The sequence below is a fragment of the Lasioglossum baleicum genome, chromosome 14 (genome assembly GCF_051020765.1).
Source record: "Lasioglossum baleicum chromosome 14, iyLasBale1, whole genome shotgun sequence".
Classification (NCBI taxonomy): Eukaryota; Metazoa; Arthropoda; class Insecta; order Hymenoptera; family Halictidae; genus Lasioglossum; species Lasioglossum baleicum.
The window spans coordinates 4,364,190-4,382,950 of NC_134942.1; the positions used below are offsets into that span (position 1 = coordinate 4,364,190).

General features: G+C 40.4%; 2 protein-coding genes across 7 annotated transcripts; both read left to right on the forward strand.

Annotated features, from left to right (window-relative positions):
- The first annotated feature begins 7,612 nt into the window (after window positions 1-7,612).
- On the forward strand, window positions 7,613-11,753 carry LOC143215792 (uncharacterized). 2 transcript variants are annotated; one of them, XM_076438252.1, is made up of 5 exons: window positions 7,613-7,838; window positions 8,320-8,400; window positions 9,561-9,673; window positions 9,863-10,556; window positions 10,653-11,753. In XM_076438252.1, the coding sequence occupies exons 1-5, from the start codon at window positions 7,776-7,778 to the stop codon at window positions 10,947-10,949; spliced, it is 1,248 nt and encodes a 415-aa protein (XP_076294367.1). In that variant the 5' UTR covers window positions 7,613-7,775; the 3' UTR covers window positions 10,950-11,753. The 2 variants fall into 2 exon arrangements, with proteins under 2 accessions (XP_076294367.1, XP_076294369.1); XM_076438254.1 differs by lacking the exon at window positions 7,613-7,838 and adding an exon at window positions 7,851-8,238.
- Window positions 11,754-11,980: 227 nt separating this feature from the next.
- Window positions 11,981-18,546, forward strand: LOC143215794 (apolipoprotein D-like). 5 transcript variants are annotated; one of them, XR_013010440.1, is made up of 6 exons: window positions 11,981-12,238; window positions 12,763-13,058; window positions 13,192-13,511; window positions 13,600-14,977; window positions 15,100-15,412; window positions 15,772-15,879. XR_013010440.1 is itself a non-coding variant. In XM_076438259.1 (5 exons), the coding sequence occupies exons 2-5, from the start codon at window positions 16,348-16,350 to the stop codon at window positions 18,205-18,207; spliced, it is 813 nt and encodes a 270-aa protein (XP_076294374.1). In that variant the 5' UTR covers window positions 15,281-15,412; the 3' UTR covers window positions 18,208-18,546. The 5 variants fall into 5 exon arrangements, 2 of the variants coding, with proteins under 2 accessions (XP_076294374.1, XP_076294373.1); XR_013010441.1 differs by having other exon boundaries at window positions 15,259-15,412; XR_013010439.1 differs by having other exon boundaries at window positions 13,600-15,412.
- The last annotated feature ends 215 nt before the right edge of the window (window positions 18,547-18,761 follow it).

The window sequence follows — 18,761 nt, forward strand, 5'->3', positions numbered from 1 at the left end:
TCCGCGAACCCCCGGCCGGGGGTTTCGTCACGGTTTTTTCTACCCCTCGGCACGCTGCACCGCTGCACCCCTTTCCCCAATGCAAGGAGCTGCGGGAGCAAGCTCTCGAGAGCACATTATGCAGCTACGGCGTGGTAGTTGCGCTGCCTCCACCACCCTACGTACAGTGATTACACGTTTGATGTCCCTGGTTTTCGACGCAGCTGTCGCGTGCCTGTTTTCCCGATCGAGCATCTATTAATCGGTCCTGCGCTGAACTATTTGCCTCCTTGTCGAATCAACTTTGATCGTCTCCGAAAGTTGCCTCGTTTTTAATGCAAACTCGCGGGAAGACAGGCTACAGCCTCCGCCTCCTCAGACGAGAACCACTCCACGAATGGCGTACAGTGTAAGTACGGTGTACAGTTATACTTGAAAACGGTACATCCGCAGTTGGCCGAACTTCGGGAGTCCATTACGAAACCACTCGTTCCCTTCTTCCGATGGAAGAAGTACACAAGTATATACGCTGTACGCGTCTAGGCACGACATTTCGATTGATTTTGCGGAGTTTCTCAATATACCCGACTCGCTGAAACACTCCGGGAGTCTTTATTATGATCTGCTATAAAGAAGAGACTGTAACTCTGGGCAACATCCGGAATAGGTTCACTAGAATCTAACGCATTGTCTACGCGAGGGTTGAGAAGAAGATTGAGAAAAAACATCAGACCATGGGAAACGAGATGCGACGGCGAGCAGGTTGACGGTGTCTGCGCGGTATCAATAACGCTAGGATCGACTTGTATGTACATACTTGTTTATTTTCAGCGCGGGCAAAAGGAACAGGACGCCCGATATGTGTAGGTTCACCGCGTGGCGGATAACGGAACCTCGCGAGCGAGCGAGCAGGCAAGCGAGAAAACAGGACACGTGTCTCTGCGTGCACGCGTTGCTCAAGAACGGCCGCGAACAAGCGAGCAAGAGGAAGCCGACGTCGAAGACGTCGCGTCGTCTATCCGGACTTCCCATCAGATTTTTCAATCGGAGATTACGGTATTCTTCCTCGCGTCTCAATGATAAACGTAAAACCAGGTTCGCTTCGAATACAGCAGTGCCTCTATCTGCAGGGCGAATTAGTATTAGGGTTGCCAGATCTTCTGTATTTGATATGGGTCTTCTATATTTGAACTTGATCTTTACGTATCTATAGGAATTTTCAAAAATCTTTGAATAAAAAGGTTTAAAATGTGCTGTGTACCTCTTTTACGTAAACTCCTATATTTTGAGCCTATCTCATATATACACAATTGCAGTTTTCACTGCTTCTTCTGTATATTTGGATAAAACATTCCTGACAACCCCAATTAGTATCGTCCCATCGATGTATGTATTAGGTTGTCCCAAAAGTTTCTTCCGGAATGTGTTCCTTTAATGTCGCTAAATAAATACAAACAATACGATAATGTTTATGTTAATATTTTAGTACTTCTTAATATGAATTTGCATTATGTGCATTGTGCATGCATCGAAAACCAACTTTTGGGACAACCTAATATTTATTTAGCAATATTAAAGGATCACATTCCGGAAGAAACTTTTGGGACAACCTAATACATATGTACCTAATCCCGAACGATGGTTTCTCGTGCTGCTCGGCGATCGAGCTCTCTAGATCCTTCTAGCGGGGATAAATTTTTCAGAAATATGACGCACATCTTTCTCATGTATATATGTATATATCGAGACATTACTGTGCACCACAATGAATTTTACCCGCGCCATGTTTCCCGGCAGGGTTAACGGTAGTCGATACGGTCTTGAGCCGGTCTATCTGGGAAATTGCATCGGAACGATTCGATATCTGCTTTTAAAGGAAATCGGATCCCGGCCGAGAACCCTACCAGCCAATTAATCGCTCGTCGCCAGCGAAATTACCGATATTACCGATATTCTCGGCGATGTCTGCGACGAGTAACTTCGACGCCCGGGGAGTCTTTTCCCGATCTTCTTTCGCTTTCGATTTTTGGGGTTAATCCGCTTTCTCTCTCCTGCACCTCGATTTACCTGCTTTCAGATTGAATGCTATTAATACGGCAAGTAGACCGTCCTACGCTTTTCTTTCGCGTTATTCATGATCGTGTGCGACGTTGTCGGTACTTACTGCAAGCTATTCGATCCAAAACTCTCGAGACGAACCTCTCGTAAATCAAATTTTAAGAATCGGCATCGATTGACGCCGCGGCGCTCGTTTTGGTGCACCGCTGTCTGCTATACTCTTGTGTTAGTGTACCACCCGGACCACTAAGAATACCCGTTTTGCGGTATTCTAGTCCTCGCTTCGTTGTTAAAATGACCTAGTTGTTTGTTCCCTTCTGCATTAACCATCCGGTTTGAAGATAAACTAATTTTAGTATTTTTAGACATCTGAAAAGTAGAAGAGTTTCAACCAGGGCTTCGGAGTCGGAGTCAGAGTTTGGGAGCAATTGCTGATCAGTGGAGTCGGAGCCGGAGTAAAAAAAAGCTATGTATCGACACCCGGAGTCGGAGTCAGAGTCGGAAAAAAATATATCGACTCCGACTCCAACTCTGGCTCTTTTGTTTATAAATCATTAATAAATAACTTGCTAATATTCGATCTACAGTATAGGAGAGCACTATGTAGAGGAGAAACAGTTAAAGTTATGGTGGTAGTATTTTCTAACTATTTCCTGAAAGTGAGAAAGTAACAGTCGTGTTGTGTTGTATCAGAGTTATCTGTTCCATATTCTTAGACTTTAATACAATATTTCAACTATTTATTCAGTTTTATTACAACTCTGAATTATTTTGAGTACATATTTTTTCAATTTGGAGAGTCGGAGTCGGAATCGGAGTCGGTGTCGGATTTGGAGTCGGAGGGAAAAAAAGAGGAATTGGAGTCGGAGTTGGAGTTAAGAATTTTGTCTACCGACTCCGAAGCCCTGGTTTCAACGAATTGTGCATTTGTGGCAAAATGTGTAGCTGCAAAGTAACAATGAAGTGTTGTTTTGTACTCTGCTCGAGACACAGAAGAGTTCCAACAGCTTTTGTTTCAACAATATAAATTTCAGTTGTTACTACATAAGAAACGTAGCTTGAATCAGCTAATGTGCCTTGTTCCATTGTAGAAAAAAAAAGGTGCAGGAGGAAGACTCTCGGAGTAACATTAAAGCGTTCACCTCGACGAGCTGCAACCTTTTCAAAAGACCAAAGAGCACTTCCGAATTAACGAATTCCCTAGAATAGTCTAGAACCCGGAGCCAGACTCGCACAAACAAAGCCTCGCTGCTGCTGCGCGAGTTTCGGAAGAGCTTAATAAGTCGCCAGGCAAATGCCTAAAAGTTATTAAAGTTTCTCTGGTGTCTTTACCTCGATCCGATCCACTATCCATTTCAGAAACCGTTTGCAGAGACGACTCGCAATCGATTAAACTGTTGTATACAGAATTCGTCGACTCCAAGCAAATCAACGAATTAATACAATAAATATTTGATATCCCTTTCATCGAGGAACATTTTTACATTTTCCTTCAGATACGTCGCAGTTTTACATTTATTTTAATTTTCCGAACGCTCATTGAAAACAACACTGCATACCGACGAGTACGTCGACGACTAAGGTATTTACAAAATGCTCAACAGCACGAGCTGAATCAAATTAATGAATGTCGTAAGTGCGCGGCTACCGTGCATGTTTACATTGTGTACCGAGTCCCGAGGCAGAGAGCGATCTCATCGGAAACTGCGTTCGTCGAAATTAATTTCCCTTCGTCGATTTAGTTTCCCATCGCTTCTGGTTAGCTACGGCGTGCTGTGAATTACGGAGGACCCCATTTTACAACTATTTGAGCACGCCGCGCCCTACAATTTACGAAAAAATAAAATATATAAAATTTTAGATCAGTAGGACGTCGGGAGGACGTGGCACATCGAATGCGAAGTTCGGAAATAGAAATAACTGGACGCTGAATGTGAAAAGTACACTGAATTCAAGTTAAATATTTCAGACCTCCAAAAATATCATTATTCCTTACTTACATGCATTCAAGCACAAGTTTACTTCGTACGAATTAAGATTATTTCACGTTCGTTTCATTGTCCGCCACCTTCCCGCTAACAAATATTATACGAACACCATTAAAAGGAAATACAACAAGCAAAATGTAACATTATATATGTTTTAAAAAAATATGAGCTAATTGTCATATTGAAAAAATTACATTGTCGTACTATTATCACAAATATTTTTGCACAAGATGAACGTTTAGTCATAATCAAAAATATTCCCATCCATATAAAATTTCTATAATAAATTTTATGATTTCGGCGCAGGGTTCGATCATTTATAGAAAACCAGCAAATGTGCAATTAATTAAACATGCTTCTCGACGTTTCGATCGTTATGTGGATCATTCTCAAAGATCGAAACGTCAAGAAGCATGTTTAATTAATTGCACATTTGCTGGTTTTCTATAAATGATCGAACCCTGCGCCGAAATCATAAAATTTATTATATATTTAATTTTCGATCGAGAAGAATTCACCTTTATTTAAAATTTCGTATTTATCTCTCTCTTATCCGATTAATTTCATATTCTGCAAAAATTATTTTCTTACCCAATCACGCGATTTTAGGGGGCGACGTGAAAAGAATCTCGCAAAAAATTTATTCAATTCTAGCTAAGGTCCACCCTACTGTGCACGATGGTCCTTCACGTGTTTCTAAAACGGGCTTTATGCTTGGAACCGCATGGTACCTAGATTTCGATCGATGCAAAATCACAAAGGTTAAATACGATTACGGATCAAAGAACGTACCCGGTTATTAGTAGATCTGGTTTCCGAGCTACGTACATATGTATGTGTACAACTTTGTCTCCATCGATAACTGTTACGTATATAGTCTGTTGAAGAAACAGCAGTTATTCGAAACTGCATAGATACACGCATTCGCTGAAACCCAGTTTCGTGAGAACGTTAGGGCTTCATAAATTACGGTTAATCCCGATCAGTCTCCAATACCCATCGACGAGTCCGACAATTGATTCACAATCTCTTGCGATTTACAAGAACCGTAGGCTGATCATAATTCGAGAGTTATCGCCCCTGACGGAAATATCGACCGTGGAATCATCTTTATAAAAAGATTCGACGCGGTTTCTATGAACGCGTGTCTTTATTGAAAATAGGACAAACACGTTTTGATGAATGACTTTCGACGAATGACCTCGTCCACGGCTGCGATTGACAAAATACGTGGACAAATTCGCTTGATCGTTTACATGGACGTTCCGATACATCATCGCGCGCGCGCGCGCGACGTTTCGTTTTCATTCCTTAGCTTGCAGTTTTCCGGGCGTTTCGCCGATCGAATCGGTGAGATAGTTCTCGTTCGCGTGTTCCAATTGCAAGCAAATCTTTCTGAACAACTATGTATTACACTGTTCGAAACGAGGTGTTACCCCGTCGTTGAAATTACGATCGATGGCGAACAATCGACACATGCCCTCTCGCGCAAAACGATACAAGATGCGTTCGAGAGAAAGAGACGATTGTAAACAGCGCGGGTCGCGTCTCGACTACATAAATAAACGCGAACCATTTTATAACCTAATCGAAGTGGTTCCGTGAGATTCTCTGATACGCATATATGGCTGGCTAAATTGGAAGAATTCGATTAAATGAAATTCGATTCGATTCGATGTAACAGGCAACGATTGTTGGTGACAAACGACGGGACACGATTGATATACATAGAACCGCCCGGATCCGCGCGTGCAAACGCGAGAACGAGCCACAGGATAAATCACAGACGTCATCGGCGGTTCTGTCAATTGAATCCCGGACTCGGTCGCGAGATTAATAAAAAAAACGGCGTGGAAAATGCACGAGTTATAGATAGCACGCCACCGAAGGATATTGTCCGTTAAAAACAATTGAGTTTGATTTCAAGCTAGAAACGAGGTCACGTAGATCTCGAGTGTCGCGAGAGAATCGACGACAGGTCGCATGCACCGAGATACACTTCGATCCTTTCGCGTGTCGAAAGGATTGCCACCCGGGTAAACGGTGGGCCACGTAGGTGACAGCGTTGACGGTATCGAGGAGAAGATAGATGCACCACTCACCCCTAGGAGACCAAGTTCGTTGCACTTTTTCCTTGGTTGTTGTTCGGTAACAGGAAAGTGGCGCGAAATCATCACCTACAGAAACGACGGTTCCAGCACGAAGTCTGGCGAGCGACTGTTGCTTGCGTCCCGGTTCGGTTCGTTCACTCGTCCCCTGCCTGCCTGCACGCCGGCTCGCGCTTCTCCGCGCGTAAACGTCAATGCGAGCTGCTCTGCTACCATCTACCCACCTTCGCAACTCGTAACACCTTTCCTACCCCTTTCCATACACCCTTTCATACCTGCCCCCATGCAAATCTATCTAAGAAACGAAACACAACGATTCTCCTTGACAGCGGTCCCTTACCGATTACCTGAATCAACCCATAAACCGCCAAACACAATATGTACCGGCTATCTTTCGGAAGAAACTTGTAAAAAAACCAATTAAATATTCTATACTAATTTCGTGTTGTACTTCCGAGAACTCCCATGCTCCGAATTGGTCGAAATATCGTAAACAGGTTTTTTTGATAAAAATCGATTACTGCCAGAAGGATTTTCGGCGTCTCGAAAAAAATGTACCGTTCGAGTGTCGTTCCCTATGTTATCGACACAATTATAACCGCGGTTTACTAACGAATTGTAAATAATTTCTTTTTCGAGACGCCGAAAATCCTCGCAATCGCATATATCACTTCTGTTAAAAAACCTATTTACAACATTTCAACCAGAAAACCAAATATTCTTTTGTATTAATTTTGTTTTTAATCAATACTAATAAATAATTTAATTTATGGCTGTATACGGTGATTTCAGTCTACCAGGTTCCCAAGTATAAACGCGTCGTTCAACAAGACAAGATTCCAAAAAACGACGCGTGACCCCGGTTTTCACCGTTATTCTGTTTTTATCAGAAATTGATTAATTATTTAAACAAATTCGACGCTGATAGGTGGAAATGCAACGAGATCCATTAGCAGATATAATGATTTGCGAGGCTGCCCATTGTCGTCGTTCACGAGTGCGATAGGCTGCTTTTGTCATCGGTGCATTGTGGAAGACGCTCGAGAGTGCTCGAGAGGCTATAAGATACTTTTACATGTTTCATAACCAAACTTTCATACAGGACGCGAAGCCTAATAGAAAAGTTTAGTCTTTTATTTATCGAGTACTATCTTGTCAATATTATCGATCGAGGATATCATTTTCCATAAGAAAGTCTTTTTCGTATTCTGTGAAAGGAGTTCATGGTGTTCCTCCATAAACTTATTTTTAGCGGCAACGTGATAATAGAATATGTATCCTCATTTGTTCTCCTATAGCCGTTCGATCGATATATGATCGTTTCGTCTGAAACAATCTGTGCGATCGACACGCGGTAACCCTATCAACTGTTCATTAACGGAGGCGAAATTGCAAGGATATTTTCGCGTTCGCGCGCCTAATTTTACACGATGCACTGCATTTCCTGTGTTTCACGTTCTCCTTCCACTTCCGCTTCGCTAACCCCATTCGATGGAACGATGGAAGCGCTATGAAAGCACGATACGATGCTGGTCAAACATTCTCGACCAATGGCGTTTCTGCGCAAGGCAGCCTAAGATCGACGCGCTACTGATAGTCGTAATAATATTTCGGATAGTTCGTGCCCCGTATTTACGCCATTATGGACTCGTTAGCGAATTACGCTAGTGACGGAGACAATAGCAACAATTCAGACGATTCGAAGGTGAGTATACACCTGCAAATAGTATCCCGAGACAGCCGAAAGCATCTTTGCCTCGGCATCCATGACGCTTCAGGAATCTTTTAGTATACACACACTCTCGACATGGCTTCTAGGATAGGTGTTCCATTTGTTGGGAAAAAATTTCGATAAATTCTCATCGAATCAATGCTTTCAATTCGTTTCCCGCTATTATAAAATATTCATTGATTAATTTGTGATCGTGTAACCATCACTTGGTTACTACGCCTCTATCTTATCTATAATATGTAACCAATTTCATTGCAGCAATGCAATAGATCGCTGAAATATTATTTTCGTACAAGTTAGCAAACTGCATGGGTGCGATACGTTTGCATCAAATTTATACAGAGTATACATTAATTTAGTATTAAGCCGAGTGGTAAGAACAAATCAATAATTTGTCAGATGTTTATAGCTCATAAATTATTAATCGTTTCACGATGAATGTTGTTTTTCGAAGATGCCGTACGAAACGCACAACGATGCTAGCAAGAGAGCCAGCGACGCTAATTACGACCCGGTACAAATGGACATGAGTGAGGTACAGTGAAATCGAATGTTTGCAAACGCTTCTCTGTAGTATTAAGTACAAAACATTACAACAACTACTAGGACCTTGATGACTTTATGGGGGCTGTATAAACATCTAGGGTTCTATACCCGTTACATAAAAGATTTAGTACTTGGTTTTTGGAGGTCATGTCAAAATCATCCGAATAAAACGTAGTTCTATCATAGTATTTCCATTGCAATTTTTTTTACATTAAATATACGTGAAAAATAATTTCTTTATATACCCTGTATACGTTTCTGTCGGTCACCTTTTGCATTTGCATACTAAATTTTAAACCGAATATTGTCTTGTTTGTATTGCAATGTATTAATATTCGTACGACGCTTGGTCTTTCAAATTTTTGAAATATTCGAAACACAACTTTAAAGCCTATACGTACGATCGGCTGACTGAAACAATGCGGATAAACATTGAAATATTAAGAATTTAAATAATAAGTAAACGGGACTAGTGCCATTTCGTGAGAAAATATTAACACGTAGCTCTGTTGGTAATACATGATACAATATCTACGCACCTCGGCAAGGTCTATGCTGTGTGAGGGTCTTTCAAGACTACCCCAAGTCCTATTCAGCAGAGAGAGGTGAGTAGAGGAAGCCGGAAGAAGGTAACACTAACAAAAAATCAACCATCAAAGAAACCACATGTACAAAACACATTTGGGTAATAACTAACTGCTAAAGCAGACAAACACGAAGGGCCCTTGTATCCCTATTTATCTTTTATAAGAAGTTGTAGAAGATAAATGATTCGTATATCGTATAGAACTTTTGTATCAAGTACAACCAAGGCTATAAGAGAACAACTTATTATTGTAAAAATTCTTAGTGTTAAGCGCATTAAACGTAACGATTTATTCATTTAAATATGTCCGCAAAGTTCAATATTTGTTGTAGACCGTAATTTCGTGATCGATGTTAGAAAGGAGTTGCATGCTTATACATATATCGCAACCAAGGGATACCGCAAAGTTACGGTGCTCTGAACATTGAATTTTGCTAAAGTTGTGGGTACTGAGAGACATAATTGATAATACAGAGTTCTTGCAATATAAATCAAGATCTATGTTTCGTTTACTATGATACGTGAAAAGTGTATACTAACGTGGACCGTTTTTATCTCTATAGGAAAGTAACAACAACAATTCGTCCAGAGAATCCAGTAGCGAACGTGCGAACAGTCCAGTGACGCAGTCAAAGACAGACTCATCCCGAACATTACCTTCCCCCTCAGACCAGAGGTGAGCTGGTTTGTTTATAAGCATATTCTCCAAAAAAAGAAAGAAAGAAAATGATTCGCTTTCTTCGTTGCTGCTTCTATACGTATATATTTTCTAAGAGAAACTTGCAACATATTTACCACATAAATACATACAGAATAATAATACGAATCTGTGTGGTATACCCTGCAGAACGTAATCGTTTTACAGGCGATCTGATCATGAAAATCATTCAGCAAGTTCGAAAGACGAGCACAAACGAGGAGATCGGTCCGACCGTAATCGACATATGAGTGATAAAGGACGCCGAACATCCTACGACGATAGACGGCAACGAGAAAATAGTCACAGGGATAATAGGGACGCGAAGAGGAACCGAGACGAGGAGAGAAAGTCTCGTGACGATGACAAGAAGAAGGAGAAGAGCTCGTTGGGCTCTAATAGGGACGAGAAGACGGACGACAGAGAACGTGAAAAGAACGACAAAGATCATCATTACCGTGATGATAGGAGGGACCGGAATCGGGACAGAAATGATAGAGATAGGCGCAGAGATAGAGACAGGGATCGAGATCGCAGGCATTCTAGGGACGACAGGTCGAAGGACAGACACCGGGACGACAGATCTAGTTACCACAAAGAGAAAGATCGTACACGATCAAGGTCAAGATCCAGGGACCGTGCACCACCACCTTTTCGTACGATGAGCTATAGAGAGGAAAAGAGCAGGAACAAATTGGCTCAACTAGAGAAATTAGGAATCGAATTGAAAGCACCCGAAGGAGGAGATACTCCCACGCCTGGTGTTCAGAACGAACAGAATTATTATAATCCTCTGGCGACGGCAACGCAAGGGAAATACGCTGAACAGATACAGAAGAGAAAGCTTTTGTGGGCAAACAAGGTAAGGTCTTTTTCTAATCCACGATATTGTAATAATATCCTTTGCATATTCTTTCAACGAATAGATCTCATGGTTTTGTTCTATTTGTGTTCACAGTCGAAGCAAGACGAAGGCAAAACGTCGACGGCAGCTTCAACTGCGAACACATGGGTGGGTACAACGTTCACCCACGATCAGGATGGAAAAGTGACTGCAAAATTCAAGCGATTAATGGGTATTAAAGACGATTTACCAACCCCTACGGCGGCAGGCGCTAAGCCAGACATTTTGAAGAAACAAGAGGAAATGTTTAACAATATGGAGCAACAGTATGAAGTAGCGCGCGCTACCACTCACACGCAACGTGGTGTTGGATTAGGCTACGCCACTGGCGGCTATCAATTCCCACGATAAGTACAATGAAAACGTTTCGCATATGTGGTCACTATTAACAATGCCGATCGCAGGCGCAAGCTATAAATTTTATCGTTAGTCTTGCAATTCTCTCAGGACGATTGCAACGACCAGAGTATTGATTTGAGAAAAACGTGTTATAAATAGTGACTATATAGAAATGATTGCTAGACTTATATGAAATAAGGGTCCGAAAGATCTTGTTAGAGTTATATGTAATTATATTGTATACATTGAAAATAAATTTGTTAAGACTCTGAAGAGAATTCGGTGCTCTCGACCATGATTATCCTTAAGTATATTAGGTCGGTGAAAAAAATAATTGTGGTGTTTCTTCTTGCTCTATACTTTACTTTATTTCTATTGCAATCTCACGAGTTGTTTTCAGAGTGTTTTTTTTCGTCTTCGAGTTGTTGAAACCTTATTAATAGTACCCTGATCAAACGCATCCTAATCTGAACACATATATGTATATAATAAGATCGCACGAATTTGCTTTTTCTCCATTTTCAGTAAGATACAATGTCGCAAAGTCTCTGAAGTTTAAAGTTTAAACCGATGAAAACCGCAATTAACTTCGAATCGACCTAACAATTTCTGGTCACGGAGATGCAAAGAAAACACTGTAAATCTGTTCATACTACGAATCCACGTTCCCAGCGCTATTGATATAGTAATACTCTCGGACCAAACTGCTGAGAAACACGAAAATTTGTCAAGATGCTGTACCGATATCGAATCGGAGAGGTTAATTGTATGTATACGCTGTCTGTACAAATACACACAAAACATTGACAGAAATGACTTTTCTTTTGTTCTCTTTTTTGAAATAAACATCGCAGAAATCTTGCAATATATTCTTTTATTTACCCTCGAACGTTTCTCATGTAAAAGTATGATTTCTTGCTCAACCTGGCTCAACCGTATAATTTAAACAATTCGAGAGAAGAAAAAGGCGGGCTTACGGGAAACACCTGCGCCTCCGAAGCTGTCTCGCTGTACTCGTAGTTATAGCAACGACAATTTTGATTGGTCGGGAAATGCCCGACTTGTTACGACATCGTCCGAACGCTGAATTTGAAACGTGTTTACCAATATGGCGTACCGACGTTTGAATTTGATAGTTACGCGGAGGCTCGTTATAAAGTTCGTACAACGCCTGTGATATTCAACCACTTACGGGATATATTTGAGCTTACCAGGTTGGAACAGGACATCGATCAGCCTTGGATTTTACGATCATATCTTCGCCATGGAGAACTTCGTAAAGATCGAGAAAATCGGTGAAGGTGATTTGACGATGCTTTCTCTGCTGGTCATGGTTTCCCAATTAATCTTTCTTCTGTTACCAAGTTTTATAAACTGGTCACGGTCATCGTTGTTCTGTCAATATATAATAGATTATTTTTAACACATTGAACGCCGACTAATTTTCGGATGCCGTTGACCACGTTGCTTGTTGACGTTGTTCATTTTGTTATATATTTGTCTGCATTTATTATGTATTTATATGTAGTCTAACAAAAAGCAAACATACGTCAAAATAGAAAAAAAGATGCGATAATAGCGTTAACGCGGGGCCGGCGTGCAATGTGTTAATTCGTTATGAACTATGAGGTCACAAACATTTTTATAGGTCCATGTCTTTATTTGAGGTTGTCGAAAGATAAGTATTTAAACATATTTAGGTACTGTTAGACTCATCTCTTGGTTTACAATACAATAAGTCGCAAGTATACGCGTATTCCTGTTGAAATAGTTTTACTTATCGTGGAACAATATGAGAAACGGTACAGCGAAGGATTTTTCACAGGAACTTATGGAGTAGTTTACAAGGGAAAACACAAGAAAACAGGGCAAATTGTTGCTATGAAGAAGATTCGTTTGGAAAGCGACGATGAAGGAATACCGTCAACGGCGATTCGAGAAATTTCGTTGCTTAAGGAATTACCGCATTCTAATATCGTGAGATTAATGGACGTGCTAATGGAAGAAACAAGGTTGTATCTTATTTTCGAATACCTCACTATGGATTTGAAGAAGTATATGGAGAGTTTAGGTAGTGGAAAACTGTTGGAGCCTGCAATGGTTAAATCTTATCTATATCAGGTTAGACAGTATGACAATGTAAATACCTGGAGCCTCGAACACTTTTCATTTTCCTGGGGCTCAGATATTAAATAAGATGTAAAGATATCTGAATGTATGTTAAAATGCTTATCCTGATTATATTTTATTCTAGATCACACGTGCCATATTGTTCTGCCATAAACGCAGAATATTACACCGTGATTTGAAGCCTCAGAATTTGTTGATCGACAAAGCAGGAATCATTAAAGTAGCAGATTTCGGTCTTGGCAGAGCATTTGGTATACCGGTTAGAGTGTACACGCACGAGGTGGTCACTTTATGGTACAGAGCTCCGGAAATACTTCTCGGTTCTAGCAGATATTCCTGCGCTATCGATATGTGGAGCATAGGCTGCATATTTTCTGAAATGGCAACAAAGAAGCCGCTGTTCCAAGGAGATAGCGAAATCGATCAGCTGTTTAGAATATTTCGGTATGGTATATTTATAATCTTATCTCAATAATTCTTGCAATATAGTCTAATAATTAATAATAATGATTAAATAATAATTATGTTGTAGCATACTAATGACACCCACGGAAGCAATATGGCCTGGTGTGACTCAATTATCGGATTATAAGGCTACATTCCCGAATTGGATAACTAATAATCTAAAATCACAAGTGAAAGAATTAGATGACGACGGGCTTGATCTCTTGCAAGCTATGCTTGTTTATGATCCGGTGCATAGAATATCTGCACGAGCTGCTCTGAAACATCCTTATTTCGATGATTTAGATTTAACCAAATTGCCAGCGGAAGAAAGTTAAAAGAAAGTGCATGTTATGCTATGTAGAGAATATGTCTCAGGGTATCTCGACAAGCTAATTTATTCCGGCGTAGGGACGTCTCCAATTTTCCGTTTAACGACTACGCTCATCAAATGCCAGGGAAATTTATGAAAAAAAAGAAAGTATTTTGTATTGCATTGCGATTTCGTTTTGACGATGTTAAACATTTTCATAGAAAACAACAACCGTCATGATGAGGAACTGAGCAACAAGTGTACTATAACAGTTTGATGCAACAGTTTTGATGTAACGATACAACAATATTGTGTATTTATTAGCACTTACTATAACATATTATATACACTTCTCGTTTATTGATTTAACTTAACAATTTTATTTAGTACGTTTGAATGCCGTTATACTATATAACAAACGGCTGAATTACATTTTTCTTATTCGTAATAAGTAATACATACTGTTTTTATCCGAGACACATGGTATCGTTAGTAATTTAATCGAAAGATATTTTATACTTTGCGATATACTGCCATATATCGCTAAAAATTGCATGCTCTTGAAGAATCTCTTCTGTATTTTCGTAGTCTAATAACCAACGAAAATTTGAATATGATTATATTAGTTCTCTCCAGGTCGATTGCAAAATCAGAGGTCTGATTTCTGTTAGAAGTAATGACTGTAGAGAGCTATGTAATTGCTAGACTTATAAAATTTATTAAGACTAAAGAAAACAAGTGCTCTTAACGAAACGAGGTATATTGATGGAGATGACTTTTTTCCGTATTTTTTTAAAATAAATGTATGTATAATAATTCTTGTAATATTTTCTTTAACTTTTTCTTTCACAATTCCCACACAGAAATGATTTAAAAGAGACATCGACATTTTTAGCAGGATTTTGTTAATAATTAAGTTACATTAGTACTGAAAGGAAAATGAAACCTTTCGCGGTATTACCGGTTCTTAGAACAAGCTACTTGATTCGTTTATGGCGGAAGATGACTCATGTCGAGCAGCGCTGTAGAAAAATGAACCGGTACCCGTCTCTTAATTTTCTTAGCTGGGAAAGCACGTTCGAACGAATCTTGATATTTCATCAAGTTTTCCACAAATTTTTACTTTATTTTTCTACGATTTAAACATCATCAGGTAATCGACAAGTAATTATATTGCATAATATACTATAACATAGTATCGCATATTAATATTACTTGGATTTTTATTAATAGAAACGTAGGAGCCTAAATTCGAATATTCCCGTTTTTGTACAGGTCACTTAATTAATTCTTATAATGAGGAAGTTCCTCGTGTAATGCCGTGACGGTCGTATCCTTTAGTAGCTGATTGTGTCTGACTTCCTATTGTAACGAAACCCACAAGAAAATAATTTATACAAAAGGCAAACCGAAGAAATGAGTCAATTATTTCAGATTCCTTAAGAATAACGTGTTCGCTCGGCACTGTACCAGTCCATCCAAAGCGTGCGTGTCTCGCAATTGGATCAGAGTGGGGAACGTTTCATAAAATCCTCCTTCAGTCCGATGTTTACAGTACCAGTTCAGAGTTTGACAACACCACATCACTGTAAGTACGCTTTCCCCAGCTTTTTAAGAAAACTTTTCTTTAGCAGAACAGATAATACGCCTCAATTCATTCATTCAGTCGTACAAGTGTAATAAGTATATATTCCTTATTGAACAAGTACAAATTACACGTCACGCGAAACATTTCATTATGAGAGGCATAGGAGATTTACAGTCGGGTTTCATCTAATTACACGAATATTTATTGTTCGGAGTACGGAAAAATAATCTCAGAAAGATCCTGTTGAAAGCAACGACATTGGACTCCGGAATCCGATATCCGTTAGTCAGTTACATAAAAACGCAATGTCACATATTTATGTGAGTCTGTAGCTTCCTCTATGTTAATTGCTGTTCCAGATAGCATATTGCATGGCACATCGTCCGCATACCGATCATAGTAAATCTGTACAAGTTGCGCGTTTCTTTAGAAAGGAGGAACCTTCGCAAGGAAAGAACCGAGGTCACTAAAGTTCACATTATCATCGTTGCGTCTTTATCTTTGTTTTGTAAAAGGTCAATAAAACGCGGGTCTCGCTGCTGGTCAAGCATACTAGTACCGTTTTGTAGATATAGAACATGATTTAGTTTGTTTACGAGGCAGTTTCCGGGAACGAGGCCGGGATTTCCAACAGATAAGGCTTTTTATTTTGAATTCTCATTTTAATGCGTAGGATGCGAGACAGGTCATTTGAATCGCTGTGCGACGACGAATGTCATCTAACTTTTTAACGATTTAATCGCGTGGACAGCATCAGAAATGATTGTTAGCAGTACATAAGTACACAATGCACGCAAGTTTCTAAAAAAATAGCGAAGAACACAATAGAGTAATCTCCGTTTTCAATTCGTCAATGTGCTAGTAAATTTCCGCGGTCTATTGTTAGAAACGCTTATCATTCGTACGAATGAAACTCTAATGTGCTTTATTTTCAGATGAAGACGTTATCTTGTTTCTTATTGGTGGTGGGATGCTTGGCTGTTGTCCGAGCCCACACATACCACATGGGTGATTGTCCGCTCGTCCAGCCATTGCAGGGATTTCAAATGAGTAGAGTGAGTCGACGAACATTGAACATTGAAGTTTGAACCCGAATACAGTGTTTGTAATTTTTAGTTCCTGGGCGTGTGGTACGTGATTCAGAAGACAGAGACGGCTAGCAAGTGTATCATTTACAACTATACACGCGGAGAAGAGCCGGGCGAGTACACCATCTCGCAGCATTCGAACCACCCGATACTAGGTGAGGCCAAAGCAAAGATCTACAGGATTAATATTGCAACCTTGTCCTTGAAAGATCGTCAAGAATGACCGGCAACAGTTTACCGCACTTACAAACAAGTTTTTCTTTGGTAGTCATGGTCGCGGGTCGGTTGTATATGTATATATTACTGGAAGCCTTTCAGTTAATATAGGAGCACGTTGGGTGCCATCGGTGTTCATAAAAGCATGTCAATAGGATAACTACCTGGCAAGTGGGATGAATTATCCGTAATAAAATGTCATGATGTTTCTGTGCGCAGGTCTTACGCCACTGAAGCACCAGTATCATTACACCGGCGAATTATCCGTTCCAGACCCAGCCGTCGCAGCTCGGATGCAAGTCCGTTTTCCTCTGAGTAAGCGTTTGTAATTGAGCTTTTATCGCCGATGCAAATTGCAGAACCACTTCTTGGAATCTCTCTTTCTCCCTCGAGAAAAACACGATCGTTAGTAATCTATAGATTCGCACAGGCTTATTTACGGAAATTGGAATCGAAAATCCACTGCAATCTAAACAAGATGAAAATTAACTCTTTGTATATGTATGCGTATATACATATACCGGGTCTCCCATTTAAATCGATCCCCTCGAATATATATCTGAAATTATTCCTGATACCGGAAAATGTTTCAAACAAAAGTTGAACGGTATCGAGGGGGACATAATTAAAAAATATAAAGTTGACCTTTATATGTCTTCTACGCCTTCATCTACGAAAAAATCGAGGGGTTCGATTTACGTGGGACACTCTGTACACACAACCAACGCGTTACGGAAAATTCCCAAGTTCGTCCCCGACCACTACGTATAGTGATCACTAGACTGTGGATTTTATGCATTTATGACAAAAATGAGGAGGTGTAATTTAAAATAGCAAAAACATTAGGAAAATTTAAGCATACTATTATATCATTTTCAACATATTAAACATGGTTGGGAAGAAAATAAATTTCTTTGCAATTCAGGTAAGAAAATTTTATTTTGCATAAAGATCCGCAGTCTAGTGATCACCACTCCGGCGATTAAAGTTGTACAGGTTAACAAAATGAATTTTCTCGTAGGTGTAGCCGGAAGCGCATCCCACGTGGTGTTCGCCACCGACTACGAGAATTACGCGGGCATTTTCACGTGCCAGAAGTTAGCGTTTGCGAATCGACAGAGCGCGACCCTGCTCTCTAGACACAAAGAACTGGACAAGAGCTACTTGGATAAGCTGCGGTTCCAGTTGACCAACTTCGGAGTTGACCCGTTCGAGCTGAGCATTGTCTCGCAAGCCGACTGCCCGAAAGGTAACAACACTCTGGACATCAACGTGGACCCTAACACCTTCACGGCGGAAAACTTGGGCAGCGTGGTTCGCAAAGCCGGCGAGAAACTGGGTGACGGTGTGCAGTGGGTGGCTAGCACGGGAAGCAAGGTGTACCATAAGTTGGCCGGAAGCGAGGAGAAGAGCACAAGCAAACCGGAGGAAAACACCAGAGCAGCCATTACCCGGACCTATGAGACCAACGAAGTCGAATGGATACCTTAAACGTTTAGGCTCTACGGTATCTTTTAGTTTTACCCTGATCTCGACGGATTACACCGCGTTCCTACCTTTTAGCCAGAGCTTATGAGCATCGAAATCGCGACGACATCGACAAACAGACTTATTGATTCTGATTTCATCCAATAAATCACTTTGATCCTATAGAATTTTTGAGACTGCCGAGTGGGCAGTCAACGCGTTAACGGTAGATGTAGAACGAGAACGAAAGACTACCAATAAATTGATATTTTTATATCGACGACTATATCGAGATAGTACGGACCAGTTATCAACAACGACGATCGTCGAACGTCGATATGAAATAAAATTTTTCGTAGCGTACTAGATTGCGTTATATTTTTGTTACTCCTGTCGAACAACGATCCCCGATCGTCAATCACATTTTCCTTGCTCAAAAGTTTTCCGAAGAACTTCTCTTCCTAATGTTCCATCTAACTTTCATAGAAACGGATGAATGGCTGGGACGCACCACCTGCGAAGTAAAAAGAAAAACGAACGCGACGCGTATGGTCGAAGTTGTCCGCATGCGTTCAGGC

Excerpts from the sequence above, each read along its gene's own strand:
- LOC143215792 (XM_076438252.1), top strand. The coding sequence starts at position 7,776 with ATGGACTCGTTAGCGAATTACGCTAGTGACGGAGACAATAGCAACAAT. Across the intron at positions 9,674-9,862 it reads CCTTCCCCCTCAGACCAGAG|GCGATCTGATCATGAAAATC; the intron begins GTGAGCTGGTTT and ends ATCGTTTTACAG. Across the intron at positions 10,557-10,652 it reads AGCTTTTGTGGGCAAACAAG|TCGAAGCAAGACGAAGGCAA; the intron begins GTAAGGTCTTTT and ends TTGTGTTCACAG.
- LOC143215794 (XM_076438258.1), top strand. Across the intron at positions 16,468-16,528 it reads AGGGATTTCAAATGAGTAGA|TTCCTGGGCGTGTGGTACGT; the intron begins GTGAGTCGACGA and ends TGTAATTTTTAG. Across the intron at positions 16,656-16,935 it reads TTCGAACCACCCGATACTAG|GTCTTACGCCACTGAAGCAC; the intron begins GTGAGGCCAAAG and ends TTCTGTGCGCAG.